The sequence below is a fragment of the Propithecus coquereli genome, unplaced genomic scaffold, assembly GCF_000956105.1.
Source record: "Propithecus coquereli isolate 6110/MARCELLA unplaced genomic scaffold, Pcoq_1.0 Scaffold246, whole genome shotgun sequence".
Taxonomy (NCBI): domain Eukaryota; kingdom Metazoa; phylum Chordata; class Mammalia; order Primates; family Indriidae; genus Propithecus; species Propithecus coquereli.
Window position 1 is genome coordinate 2,237,496 of NW_012148019.1, and position 15,100 is coordinate 2,252,595.

Consider the following 15,100-nt stretch of genomic DNA (forward strand, 5'->3'; position numbering starts at 1 on the left):
CGTTTACACAATTTAAAAAGTTTTAAAACCATTTTTACAATCACTTAAACATTTACAACAGTTGAACTGAATCTAATTTCTTTCATCAACAAATGTAATTTTGATATTTCTTGTGCTAGTAAGAAAGGGTTTCAAATCCAATCAGGTTTTTCGTAACAAAACAATGAGGAAGGGCTACGTGCGTTAGCCAGAGCGGCCCCAGGTGCTCCTGCAGGTGCCGGCGCCGGCGCGCCGCCCGCTCTGCCCGCGCATCCTCCACTCGCGGGTCCGCCGGAAGCGGAAGTAGATCTTTGGCAGTTTCTTGCGGCAGATCTTCCCTGGGGGTCCGCGGACACGCCCGCTGACCCCACTTGGTCGGCTCCCGAATTTTCGGGTGGTCTGGGTGGGGCTGCTTTGCGCTGGAGGCTCTCAGCATCTCGGCCACCCCCGGCCCCCGAGCTGGCCCTGCAGCCTGAGGACAATGGCTGCTCACGGCCACGTGCGGTCCGTGCGGGGCGGGAGCGCGCGGCAGGGTCGCCGGCGTGCTCGTGAAGGCGCAGGCTGCTGGGCTCCAGCCCGCACCCGCGCTTTCTGATTCAGCAGGTCTGGGACGGGGCCTGAGAATGTGTGTTTCTGACAAGTCACCAGGTGAGGCTGTTGTTCCAGAACCACTGTGAGGCAGGTTGGACGAAAGTGTTTTCTAGATACTCCATTTAAAGCAGCCCCAGGCTCACTGTCGTGTCCTACTTTATTTTTCTTAAGAGCACGTATCACTTGACATTATGGATTTTATCTGCTTATTGCTTGTCCTTAGCAAGCAAAGAAAAACAGGAACTTGGTTTTGCTTACGGTTATAGTCCCACCTTCTAGGACAGTGCCTGGCACATAGTAGGAGCTAAACGATATTTGTGCTTGGATAAACATAACTTTTGGAAGGCATCAGCTAAAGCTGGAACCATGAGTGAAAAAGGTCACCCAGGAAGAGGGGAAAGAGTGAAAAGAAGAGCCAAGGACAGACCCTCTATTAAATGTACACAGACAGTTCACAGAATGACAAAAGTAGGCAGTAGGGCACACAGCCAGGAGCCAGGCTCAGTGCAGCAGCGTCATAGAAACAGATTTTCAGAAAGGGAGGGACACCTACAGTAGACAGCAGAGATCATCTAAGATGAAAGACTGAAAAGTCCATGAAACGCGTCAGTTAGAGGATTCGTCATTGATGATTTTGGGAAAAGTAAGAAAGACGTCCTGAGTAGCAGGGCGATTGCTTTGGACTGAGTAGTGGATGGTGGATGAAGAAGTGGAAAAAACTGAGTGTAAACAGTTGATTCCAGGATTTGGCTGCAAAGGAAAGGCTAGAGGGTGATGTAGGTCCTGAGAAAGGGTTTCTCTCTTTCTCTCCCCTGTGTCTGTGTTGTATGTATATGAGAGAGAGAGATAAAAAGGATCAGAGGATAATTTTTTGTTACAGGAAAGGAATCTGTAAAGAGATGAATATGCAGGATTGTGTCATAATAACCAAAGGGCAAAGTCATGGCCCTAGAGGAGTTGGGGGGATAGAATCCACAGTAGGATGGTCACCCCTCACCCACTGAGACCAGAGGGAAAGACGGGAGGGGGGATAGTTTAGAGGCCTGGGCTGGAAGATGAGGGGGTTCATGTATGACAGCCTCATTTTCTCTGGAGCGGGGAATAGGAGTTGGGTAAGAGTTGTAGGAGTGATGGCGAAGGCTCAGAGTTATTGCTGGGGGAATGGACTTGAACAGTGGCATCACATGGCCCCAGATTGGGCATAAGGTTAAAAAAAAAAACTTCGGAAGGCAGGAATGTTGTGTTGGTTCAACCACATGCTTGTAACTCACCATTCCCAATGTTTCTTCAAAAGATTCTCTTGTCATAAGGCTCCAGAAGTTTTAAACACACACCCCCCCCCATCACTGGCTGTTTTCTAAGGCAGGAATGCTGGTGGGAGCAACTGCAATTAAAATACACTCCCAGATGCAAGCAGGGAAGAGAGGAGGCCATGTGGAGGCAGTTAATTGCAGAAGAAAAGTGGGCTGTGATCATCAGAATTGGCAGCAAGGTGGAACACACATTGGTCTGGCCCACAGAGCTTGCTGGTTGTGGTTAATTAATTGTAGGATCCCAAGGAATGAACTCAATAAACAACCCACTAAGCTTTTTTGGTTGGTGTAACAAAAACAAACCAACAAAAAACTCAGCTCTAGGTCTGGGGAATAGAAACCTCTTATGAGTGAGAGAGATGTGACTTATCACCCTACTCCCAGCACTAAGTCAGATCCCAGACCCAGAGACTTCTGAGCACAGCCCAAATATTCTTGAAGAGAGATGCTGTAGAAATGCCGTACCTAAGAATGCACGCACACTTTCATCTCAGCCTTTCCCCGAAAGCCATGTGATCCTTAAAGATAACTACTCGGGGAAAAAAGGAAATTCCTAAACTTTTTAGTGACTATCACTTGCTAATTCCAAATGAACACTAATGTCTGGGACCCAAAATGTCACTGCCTTCCATTAACATTTTGAGCTCATATACATGAACTGAAGTCCGGCCCAAGTTCACCCTGGAGCAGGGGTAGAGGGACTGTGAATTCATCCGATAGTTATGGACCCGAGTTGCCAAGTGAATATTTGAAATAGGTAATCTTAGCAACTGACAGAATTCCTACGTCGGCACACTCCCGCACAGAGTAAGGGCTGTTCTGGTAGGAAGCACCAAGTGGGATGCCAAAACAGCACGTCGAAAGCAGCGATCACAACCCTGGAGAACTGCAGAGGTAAGTGTCACCACCAGAGGAGCGAAAGATGGGGCTGTGATGGTCCCCACCTCATTCCCATTCACTGCGCAGGTCAGCCACCTCAGAAGACGTGATGGGTCATGGTCACTGCAAACCCAATCAAGTGGTGACTCCCATGGCAGCTACTCTCCCCATTGGGGTTTCCTTAATGAAGCAACTTCAAAGAGCTCCTGACACTTCATTTGCAGTTACTGATCCGGAGTTTAGGTCCAGAATATCTTTTAAAAATCTTTCTCTTTTTCATATCATGTACCAATAACTTTTTGATTTAATCATCAATTTTATATTTTTGTTGCCTATCCCTCTTTCTTATTCCCTTGTTCATGTCTGTATATGGTTCTTCACTTTAAAGTGGGGATCAAACCAGATGCAGTGGCTCACACCTGTAATCCCAGCTACTTGGGAGGCTTGAGCCCAGGAGTTGGAGATCAGCCTGGGCAAAGTAGCAAGACACTATCATATATAGATATCTATCTATATATATCTGTAATGGGGATCATAATTGCACCTTTCTCAGACTTAATGGGAAGAAAATTAGATACTCTATGTAGAGAGCACATAGTAAGTGCTCTATATCTGTTCCCTGCTGTCATCTCAGATAATTGGGGCTGAGAATCTGGGATATCTTTTTTTTTTGATTCATGTTCATTTTGTAGGAGTTATTCTCAAGTCATTAGTTGATAAACTTTCTGATTTCTTGCATGTCTGAAAATGTTTTTACTTTCCCCACTTTAATGCTGGTTGGCCTAGATAAAGGATTCCAGGTTCAGCTTTGAAGATATTGCCATTGAGAAGTTCAGTGGCAGTCTAACTTCCCTTGTTTTACAGGTAACATTTCTACGTAAAATCTCTTGATTCCCTTTCTCCTAGGCTTTGTCTAGGATCGTATCTTTTTTCATTAGTCATTCTAAGGACTCAAATGGGCCCTTTTAATCTGAAGACTTGTGTTTTTGTTCAAACCTAGCACATTTTCTTTTATTTAACCCCCCAACCCTCACCACCATTCTTTCGGTTGTTTCTATTAACTTCTGTCATTCAGATGTTGCAATGTCTGGATCCATTTTCCATGTCTTATAATTTTCTTTTTTGTTAATTTGTAAACTCAGCTCTGCCCATTCTGCTATAAACGAGTCCACAAATCTTGTTATTTCATGTCTTTCAGGGATTCCTCAATATTCCTGGCTCACTGATGGAACATTTTGTTCCTCTGGGCTTTTAAAAAAATTTTTTTATTATGTCATGGGATTTTAGGCAGAAGACAAGGTAGATGTGTGTCCTCAGTTCTCTTAATTGATTCAGATTCTTTGGTTTGTCTTGTTTCCTTAATTATGCATTTTAAGGTAAAAGTCTTTATACTATGCCTCTGTATTCTGTATCTTTTAAACTACTGTTTTCTGGTTTTCAAGGATTTTATAAATCTGGCCCATTCCACCAAACTAACAAATATATCCTCTTCTTTTTTTCTGAGACAGTCTCGCTCTGTTGCCCGGGCTAGAGTGCCGTGGCGTCAGCCTCGCTCACAGCAACCTCCAACTCCTGGCTCAAGCGATCCTCCTGCCTCAGCCTCCCAGAGTGGGGTCTCCCATAATCTAGGATTACAGGCGTGAGCGACCGCGCCCAGCCCATCCTTCCTTTAGTCTCCCAACTCTTTTATCTCCAGGGGCACCTGGAATGTTCTCCACTCATTCACAAAGTCCTCCTAGCCCCACTTGCTCCTCCCTCTGGGAGCCAAGGTGCATCTAGCTTTGCAGTGATTCTCAACCAACAATCAGAATTGCCTGCAATTCTCCCCAAATAAACCTAGAACCTACTGGATGAGAGTCTCTGCTGATCAGACCTGGGCATCTTTTCCTCCCCTTTAAACGGCTCCACAGGTGATTCCGAGGAACACTCTAGTTAAGAACCACGCGGCCTCCTTCCCTCCCCGCTGCCTGCCTCCGAGGCGGCCGCCACAGCCCGGCCCGGTCCTGGGAGGGGTGGTTGGGGAGGCCCTCCTGCGGCGGCCCCACCTCGCGTCTCCGAAGCGTGCTGGAGGAGGTAGGCGAGCCCAGAAGGTGGCCCATGCCTCCGAGGAGCCGGGCCGAGCGGTCCCGCGACTAGGAGGGGCCCCAGACCTCACCCCACAGCCGGTCCCGCCTAACCGTCCCGCCGGCACGTGGGCCGGAGTGGAACGCGGAGTCCGTGGCGCTGGTGCGCAGGCGCGCGGGGCCGTCCTGGCGGCGGCGTTTCTCTGCCGCCTGCTGGGAGGGCGCCTCTGCCTCTCCTCAGCGCGCAACGGCAGCGCCGGCGTCGGGGGGCAGCACGGGTTAGGGACGGCAAGAGGTGCCGGGCCGAGAAGGGGTGCTACTGCCGCGCTCCCGCCGGCCTTTTCACCTCGGGTCTCGGCAGCGGCGGCAGGCGGAGGGGGCGCTCCCCACCCTGGCGGGGGGCGGCGAGAGGCGTTGGGGGCGAGGGAGGGGAGCCCCGTCCCGGGCAGCGGGAGAGGGCGGGCCAGAGCGGTTGTCGACTTCCGGTAAGAGGAAGCGGGAGCCGTCCCGTCGGTTTGGGGCGGAGGAAGCGTGCGAGGGGGAGAGCCCTGACGTGGGCCCCTTCCGTGCATCGGCGTGGGAGGCGTTGCGTTTGCCGCGTGTCTTCCCGGAGAGTCGACGGGAGTCCGTCAGTGGCAGAGCTCGCGCCGGAGAAGGACGCCTCACGCTCGCTCGTGGCGGCGACTTCTCGAGACGCCTGTGGGGTAATGAACGCGGGTTTGAATTGTGCGGGGGCCGCCCTCGCAGTCTGGCTTCTGCCTTATCCTGGAACTCTCATCTCGGTTGTTTTCCTTCCACTGTCGGTTGTTAAAAATGTTCTTTCCTCAGGGCTTTGCCTGAGGCTGCTCCTGAGCCGCGTTTCTGTGCTCAGCCCCGCAGGTGCGATGTCGGAACAGGAGCGCGTTCAGGAATGCCTGAGGAAGGAAGTAAGGTCGCTTCTCATTTCCGCCAAAGACGGGCTGAGCCCGCAGCAGCTGGAGAGGGAGTACCTGCTGATGGTCGGCAGCCCCCTGCCGCTGCGCGTGCTCGGGTACCGCTCCGCCATGGAGCTGGCGTTGGACATGCCCGACGTGGTCCGCGTCTGCCCCCGCGGGGACGGGGCCGTCGTGCTGAAAGGTAGGCCGGGGGTCTGTGAACTGCGGTAGAAATAGTCACTCGGTAAAGAGTTGCTCTAGCCGCGCGAGTATCCAGGCGGGGGGTTTTAGTTTGCCGGGGGAGGAGGGAATCCCAGGTGCCTTTGAAACGTGGACAAAGTCAGAGCCTTAGCAAGCTGGAGAAGCCATTCCCCAGACAAATGTGCACGCGCAAAAATTACATTTTCGCGTGATTTCAGGTTGTTGTACCTGAAGTCAGGAGAGACACAGTGACAGTAGGACTCCTTAATTATAAGAACATGTTTGAAATTCCATAAAGCACAAAGAAGCCGTGGTAGGGATGATACGTGGGTTCGCTGCTCATCAGCTGGGAGTGGAGCTGGTAGCTGTTGCCCAAAATGCGGTAAATGGAGGAATCGTGGGTGCGTGTTTGTTGGAAAGTTAACTCTATGAACCCAGATGCAAAGGATAAAGCAGGGAATGCGTTTTTCACCTATGATTTCTTTTTTCACATGTCCTTAGCCATTCCAGATGAATCCACCAAAGGAATAGCAAGTTTAGTTGCAAAACAGAGGAGCAGCCATAAGGTTCGAAGCTCCGTGCAGAAGGGAAGGGCCAGCGTGTGCTCCGGGGCAAGCTCCGGTCTGCGAGTACCTTACCGAGGAAGGGTTCCCCCTATTCTTCCCGCTTTTGTGAAGAGTGAGTTGAAAGACCTGTTGGCGTTATCTCCTGTTCTCCTTTCTGATTTTGAAAAGGCGTTTGCCAAGCGATTTGGACGGTCATTCCAATATGCGCAATATGGATTCCTCTCTCTGTTTGAAGTGCTGAATGCAGCTTCGGATATCATTTCTGTAGAGCAGACCAGAGCAGGTTCTCTGTTGACACTAAAGAAGAGTGTACTAGAGGACAAGCAGAGAGGATGGTCAGCAGGTAAGCGTGTCAGCATTAATAACTGTACTGTGGATTAGCAGACGCTGGAGCAGTCCGGCACATGTAGAGCTGCGTGATGGCTAAGCTCCATGAGTTTGTTAAACTTGAAACCTGGCCCTACCACTTACCTGTTGAGTGATCTCGGGCAAGTTACTTAATTTGTCTAAGCCTTAGTTTCCTTCATCTCTAAAATAGAAATAATAATACTTGCCTCTTGGGGTTGTGCTGAGGACCTTACATGAGATAAAGTCTGTAAAGTGCCTGGAATTTAGTAAGCTCATAATAAGTGACGACTGTTGTTAAAAACACAAGATCAGTTCTTAAACACTGTAAATGAACTTTATGTGACTATGTGTTCATGTAAACAAGATATAACAAGGAAAATGAAACATTAAATACTAAAAGAAAAACATTATTAGCATTAGCCCATCTGATCTTTGCCATCACTGGGTATATTCTAGGAGGCACTTAAATAATTTATATAGTGTAATGATAACCACCGTATTTGTATAGCATTTTATCTTGGATTCTTATTACCATACTAAAGTAGGGTGAGTAACCCTCCCTTATATTGATAGATAAGAAAACCAAAGCTCAGGAAAGTTAAGAGTCTTTTCCAAAGTCACGTGGCTGGAAAAGTGGTACAGCTGGTGTTAGATACCAGGCCCTTATCACTGCTCATCCAGTGCTTTCTAACCCAATTGTTGTGTCTATTAAAGGCTCAGAAGACCAACATGATCATTTGTATAGTATCTCCCTATAGATACAGGCTTTATACACTGAGCATATGGGGAGCCTGTTTGGGAGAATTCTATGCCTGTTTCAGGGATTTTTTTTCTTTTTCTCCAAAATCTGCATTTAGATTAATGTAGGTGAACTATGAGAATGTGTCACGAGTTTACAAACCAGTATTTACATTGTGGTGGGTAACGAAGTTTGAGGATATGCTCTGGTCAGGAAAGGCTGTGGAGGCCCCTAAGTGTTTCAAGTCTTGACTTCAACCTTGTCAGTATGCTTGACGTTTTCAAATTTAGGGAAATTAACTCCTACTATTAGACTTACAAGAGGTTGATTTTTTTTTTTTTTTTTATAAAGCAGTTTGCCAATTTATTGAATAGTGAGGGTGGATATTCCTTCCAAGTGATTGGATTGCTCATGTTCCCCATCCATGGCCCCTTCTTCCTATCATCAGGGTATCTTGGAAGTAAATGGTTTTTTTTGGTGAACTTGACCCTTAGGATAAAGAAAGAGCTAGGCCATGTGATATATGGCCAGTGATATATCTTTCATGTCGGGAAAGACAGAATATGTCTCTACAGCGGTATTATTCCCCCTTCCTATAAATCTTGAAGAAAGAAATTTATACTCTAGAACAATATCCTTTTAGCTGTAGCTTTTCATCTTCCCTCCCTCCATACTAGTAGGTGGTTGTCCAGTTTGAGCAGCATAGTTCTAAGCAGACTCATTACTTGGAGACTTTTTGGTCTCCTAAATGGGATACAGCTTTTTAAGTTTTTACTGATTAAATCCCCACCGCTCTGTAATTATGTTCAGGTGACCTTAAGTGAGTTTTAGATAGTCCCAACTTTTTCAGTAATAAACATATGTCTTGGCTTTCTGTGGCTGACTAATCATTGATACTGTTTGTAAGTTTTATTGGCTTAATCTAAAAATGTAAGCTTTGTTTTCTTAATTTTTATTTCTAGGTTGAGGGCAGTTAGTACACAGTAGCCTTTATAAATGACCACCAGAAAATAAACTAGAAATTGCTAGTGACAATCTTTCTTTCTTTCTTCTATTACTCACAAAAGGTAAAATTTTTACCCAACCACTTAGAATGAGACAAGGGTCATACTCCACAGGCTCCCCGGTAGCAAAGGCACGCTTTTCACAGCCCACTTCAAACGTGGAACCACCGAAGCAAATACTGAACATGGAAAAGACTTCCAAGTTAAATGTAGTGGAGACTTCAAGACTGAATCACACTGAAAAATTAAACCAGGTGAGATATCTGAGTTTAGGGATATAAATATACTTAAAATATTTTTTTTAAGTTCTGTGGTATGTTATCATTTAGATCTGATGGAAAGGCTGACCTTCAAAAAATTGAAGTCATTCATTTATTTCACATTTGACTAAGCATTTCCTATGGTTCTGCGGATTAGTAAGAAGTGAGAGGCGGCAATGAGGGAAAAGTACAATTTTATCAACTCGATGGTTTCTACTATTTTCTGCAGATGACTCCCAAATCTGTATCTCTAGCTCCAGCTAATCACCAAAGTTATAGAAGCATATTTTCAACTTACCTCATGAATATCTTCACCTGAATGGCTGGCCCTGAGCACCACAATCCTGGTATTTTTCTATAACTATAATGCTGAAGGACTTTGACTAAAAACTGGTGGAGTATAGCCAATAAAGGCCTGATAAAATTACCATGTTAAATAGAATTCAGAATAAGCACATGGAAATTTAGTTCAAGACATAAAAGTGCCTTAATTCTATAAGTTAAAATTAGCTTCAGTAACATACTTTACATGTAGTAGTATTTGCCCATTTTAAATGTACATTTGAGTTCTGACTAATAGCTGGTTATATTATCACCATCAAAATAATCCAGAACGTTTCCATCATCCCCTAATAGTTCCTTCATGCCACTTTGTAGTCTCTTTCCCCAAATGCAGCCACAGACAACCACTCCTTTTTGCAACTATAATTTTGACTTTCCAAGAATTTCATATAAATACAATGAAGCAACATCTAATGTTTTTTATTTCAGCATATTATGGGGGTACAAATGTTTAGCTTACATATATTGCCTTTGCCCCACCAGAGTCAGAGCTTTAAGTGTGTCCATCCCCCAGGTGGTGCGCACCGCACCCATTAGATGTGACTGTACCCATCCCCTCCTCCCCCTCCCACCTGCCCGACACCTGATGAATGTTACTACCATAGTGCATGTGTTGATCAATTAATACCAATTTGATGGTGAGCACATGTGGTGCTTGTTGTTCCATTCTTGTGATACTTCACTTAGCAGAATGAGCTCCAGCTCTATCCAGGATAATACAAGAGGTGCTAGATCACCATTGTTTTTTGTGGCTGAGTAGAACTCCATGGTATACATATACCACGTTTTATTAATTCACTCATGTATTGATGGGCACTTGGGTTGTTTCCACATCTTTGCAATTGTGAATCTTTAACTTAGTAAGATACTTTTGAGATTCGTCCAAGTTGTGTATGTTAGTAGTTTGTTTCTTGTTGAGTAGTAGTCCATTGTACTGATACACCTCAATTTGTTATCCATTCCCCATTAGATGATATCTGGGTTGTTTGCTGTTTGGGCCTTTAGCTGCTGTGAATACACTTTGTATGGATGTAGTTCATTTTTCTTAGGTAAATACCTAGGAATTGGATTACTGGGTCATATAGTGAGTGCGTGTTTAACTTATAAGAAGTTACCGCTGTTTTCCAAAGTGGTTGTATGATTTTACTTTCCTGTGAGTTGTGTATGAGAGTTCTGGTTGCTCCATCTCTTTAACATTTAGTATTGTCAATCTCTGAAACGTTAGCCATTTGAAGGGATATGTATTGCTCTCTCATTTTGGTTTTAAGTTGGATTATAATAAGGATGGATTATGAACATCTTTTCATATGCAGACTTATCACTTGTGTATCTTTTTTGAAGTGTCTATTCAAATATTTAGCTCATTTAAAAACCTTGGGTTGTTTTATTGAATTGGAAGAATTTATATATTCTGGATCTAAGTCTTTATCACAGATATGTTTAACAAATATTTTCTCCCTGTTTGTCTCTTCATTTCCTTAATCTTGTCCTTTGTGGAGAAGTCTTTTTTTGATGAAGTCTCATTCGTATTTTTCTCTTATGGTTCTTGACTACCTAATAGATCTTAATCCAAAGTCACAAGAACGTTCTTATATGTGTTTTTCTAAAAGTTTTATGGTTTTAAGTCTTATATTTAAGTGTATTATTCATTTCAGGTTAATTTTTGTATAAAGTACCAGGTATGGATCGAGGTTTTCTGCACGTATTAATAAATGGCCAATTATTCCAGCACTACCTTATTACTCTGGCACCTCCGTCAGATCTCTGTTGACCTCATATATGTGTCGTTCTGTTTTAGAACTCTATTCAGGTTCATTTATCTCCCTGTCTGTCCTTTTGCTAATACCATGCTGTCTTGATTACTGTAGCTTTATAATATCTTAATTATGTACAGTTATATGTCACTTAATGACAGGGATACTTTCTGAGAAATATGTCATTAGGCAATTTCATTGTTGTGCATACATCATCGAGTGTACTTACACAAACCTAGATGGTATAGTCTACTACACGACTCATTGCTCCTGGGCTACAAAGCTGTAGAGGGTGTTAATTGTACCGAATACTGTAGGCAGTTGTAAGTATTTGTATATCCAAACATAAAAAACGTACAGCAAAAATACAGTATTATAATCTTAAGGGACCACCATTGTATATGTGGTCCGTTGACTGAATTGTCATTATGCAGTACTTGGCTGTAGTTAAATCCTGTGACTTTGTTCTTTTTCAAAAGTGCTTTGGATACTGTAGGTTCTTTGCATTTCCATATACTTTTAATTTGATATAAGCTTGTCAGTTTCTACCAAAAATAAACTTGCGAATTTTATTAGAATTGCATTGGGTCTATAGATAAATTGGGGTGGGGGGATGACACCTTAACACTGTTGAGCTTGCTGACTCAAGAGCATGGTATTTCTCTTCATTTATTTAGGTCTTTAAATTCTCTGTGATGTTTTAGTTTTCAGTGCATAAGGCTTGTATATATTTATGCCTTACATCTGTAATAGTGATAGACATGATATTGATAATCCTCACCCTGTGTAAGCCTAGGCTAATATGTGTGTCTTAGCTTTTAACAAAAAAGTTTAAAAAGTAAAAAAAATTAAAAAATAGAAAACTCATAGAATAAGGATATAAGGAATATTTTTGTACAGTCGTACAATGGGTTTGTTTTAAGCTAAGTGTTATTACAAAAGTTAAGGTTTATAAAGTAAATTTATAGTAAGCTAAGGTTAATTACTGAAGAAAGATTTTTATAAACAGTGTAGCCTAAGTGTGTGGTGTTCACAAAGTCTGCAGTGGTGCACAGCAATGTCCAAGGTCTTCACGTTCACTCACCACTCACTGACTCACCCAGAGCAACATCCAGTCCCACAGGCTCCATTCACAGTAAGTGCCTTGTATCATTTTTTATCTTTTATACTGTATTTTTACTGTACTTTTCTATGTTTCGATAAGTTTAGATACACGAATACTTACTGTTGTATTACAGTTGCCCACAGTATTCAGTACAGCAACATGCTGTACAGGTTTGTGCCCAGGAGCAATAGGCTGTACCAAATAGCCTAGGTGTGTAGAAAGCTGTACCGTCTAGGTTTGTGTAAGTAACTCTACCATGATTGCCTAACAACGCATATCCCCAACAACATATCCCCATTGTTAAGTGATGCATGACTGTATCTTTCAAAGAACAGCTTTTGGTTTTATTGGTATGTTTTTCTGTTTACTAGTTCATTGATTTGTGTGTGTGTATGTGTGCTTATTTTTATTTTCTTCCATTTACTTTGGGTTAATTTCCTCCTTTTGCTCTTAAGGTAGAAGTTTGGTCATTGATGTCCAATATAACCATGTAAGGCCTAAATTTTTTCTAAGTATTGCTTTAGCTACATCTCACAAATTCTGATATGCTGTATTTTCATTTTCAGTTTAAAATATTTTAATTCAGAATTTACTAATTTCCCTTTTAATTTCTTCCTGTCTCATGGATTATGTAGAAGTATGTTTAATTTCCAGATATTTAGGAATTTTTCAGATGTTTATGTTGAGTGCTAATTTAATTTCATTGTTGTTCAAGAACATAGATTTCATTCCTGGTAAATATTATTGAGACTTATTATATAGCTCAGAATGTTTGGCTTGGTAAATGTTTCATAATCCACTTCAGAAGAATGTGTATTCTGCTATATTTCAGTACTGTGTTCTGTGAATGTCTGCTGAGTCAGATATAGTGTCATTCAGGATGTCTTTATTTTTACTGATATTTTCTTTCTTTTTGCTAAATTACTGAGGGAGGAATACTGAAATCTTCAAATATAATTGCTGATTTGTCTATTTTATCTTTTAATTTGGTCAGTTGATGTTTTGGGCATTTTGAATCTGTTAGCTGCATACACATTTAGGGTTCTGTGTTTCTCGTGAATTGCCCCATTTATCACCATGAAATGCCCCTTTTTATTGCTCATAACATTCCTTGTTCTGAAGTCTACTTTGTCTGATGTTACAATAGTCATGCCAGTTTTCTTCAGATACAGTGTTAGGTATCCTTTTTACATTCTTGTGATTTTAGCCTACTTATTTTATACTGAAAATGAGTTTCCTGTAGGCAGGGTGTAGTTGTCTTGCTTATTAAAAAATCTAATCTGACAATCTGTCATTTAATGGGAATGTTTAGCCCGTTTATATTTAATGTAAAAATTACTAATGTAGTTGAATTTAAGTCTACCATCTTGCTATTCTGTTTTTTCTTTTCATTCTTTTGGATTACTTTTTAAAACTTTTTTAGAGAAGTTTTAGGATCACAGAAAAATTGAACAAAAAGTATGGAGTTTCCAAGTAACCCACTTCCTCACACGTGCGTAACCTGCCCCACTGTTGACGTTCTGCACCACAGTGGGGCGTTTGTCTCACTCGATAAACCTACACTGACACGTCATTATTGCCCAAAGTCCGTACTGTACGTCAGGGTTCACTGTTGGCGTTGTACGTTCCATGGGTTATGACAAATACGTAATTACATGTATCTACCATTGTAATACCATACAGGACAGTTTTACTGCCCTGAAAATCCTCTGTGCTGTGCTTATTCATCTCTCTCCCCCTTTTCCCCTGGCAACCACTGATCTTTCTACTTTCTCCACAGTTTCGTCTTTTCCAGAATGTCACATAGTTGGAATTGTACACCACGCAGCTTTTTAAGAGTGGCTTCTTTCAGTTAGTAATACACATTTGCAGTTCCTCCATGGCTTTTCATGGCTTGATAGCTCACTGCTTTTTAGCACTAGTTAATATTCTGTTGTCAGGATATACCACAGTTTGTTTATCCATTCACCTACTAAAGGACATCTTTGTTGCTTCTAAGTTTTGGCAATTATGAACAAAGCTGCTATAAACATCTGTGTATAGATTTTTATATGGACGTAAGTTTTTCAGATCACATGGGTAAATACCAAGAAGCATGACTGCTGAATTGTGTGGTAAGAATATGTTTACTTTTGTAAGAAAATTCCAAACTCTCTTCCAAAGTAGTGGTACCATTTTGCATCCTCACCAGTGGTGAGTGAGTGTTTCTGTTGCTCCGTGTTGCTTGTCAGCATTTGGTGCTGTCAGCATTTTGGATTTTGTATATTCCAATAGATGTGTAGTAGTATCTCATTGCTGTTTTAATTTGTAATTCCCTAATGACATATGATGTTGAACATCTTTTACTATACTTATTTGCCATGCATATAGCTTCTTCGGTGAGGTGTCTGTTCAGGTCTTTTTCTCATTTTTAAATTGGATTGTCTGTTTTCTTATTGTTGAGTTTTATGAGTTTTTTGTATATTGTGGATAAAGTCCTTTATCAGATGTGTCTTTTCCAAATGTTTTCTTCCAGTCTGTGACTTGTCTTCTTACTCTTTTGACATTGTCTTTCACACAGCAGACGTTTTTAATCTTAATGAAGTCTAGTTTATCAATTACTGCTTTTATGGATCATGCCTTTGCTGTTGTATCTAAAAAGTCGTCACCATTATCCAAGGTCATCTAGGTATTCTATGTTGTTTTCTAAGAGTTTTATAGTTTTAAATTTTACATTTGGGTCTGTGATGCGTTTTGAATTAATGGTTGTGGTTTTTCTTTCTTGCAAGTTGATGTCCTATTGTTCCAGAATCATTTGTTGAGGAAACTATCTTTGATTCATTATATTGCTTTTCCTCCTTTATCAAAGATCAGTTGACTATATTTATGTAGGTCTAAATCTGAGCTCTCAGTCTGTTCCTCTGGTTACTGTAGCTTTTTAGTAAGTCTTGAAGTTGGGTAGTGTCAGTCTTCTGACTTTGTTTCTCAATATTGTATTGGCTATTCTGGGGCTTTTGCTTCTCCATATAAACTTTAAAAATCAGTTTGTTGACATCTACAAAA

At 42.3% G+C, this 15,100-nt stretch overlaps 1 protein-coding gene across 2 annotated transcripts in view; it reads left to right on the forward strand.

The window, feature by feature from the left end:
- The window catches only part of TDRD5 (tudor domain containing 5), a 126,212-nt gene that overhangs the window by 5,223 nt on the left and 105,889 nt on the right, over positions 1 to 15,100 (forward strand). The window contains exons 2-4 of one of the 2 annotated variants that reach the window (XM_012646531.1): positions 5,697 to 5,941; positions 6,442 to 6,849; positions 8,661 to 8,851. In XM_012646531.1, the coding sequence (XP_012501985.1) occupies positions 5,710 to 5,941; positions 6,442 to 6,849; positions 8,661 to 8,851 (831 nt within the window). In that variant the 5' untranslated portion in view covers positions 5,697 to 5,709. Of the gene's footprint in view, positions 1 to 5,696; positions 5,942 to 6,441; positions 6,850 to 8,660; positions 8,852 to 14,429; positions 14,454 to 15,100 lie in introns of those variants that run through there. The other variant, XM_012646532.1, reaches the window with a different exon arrangement.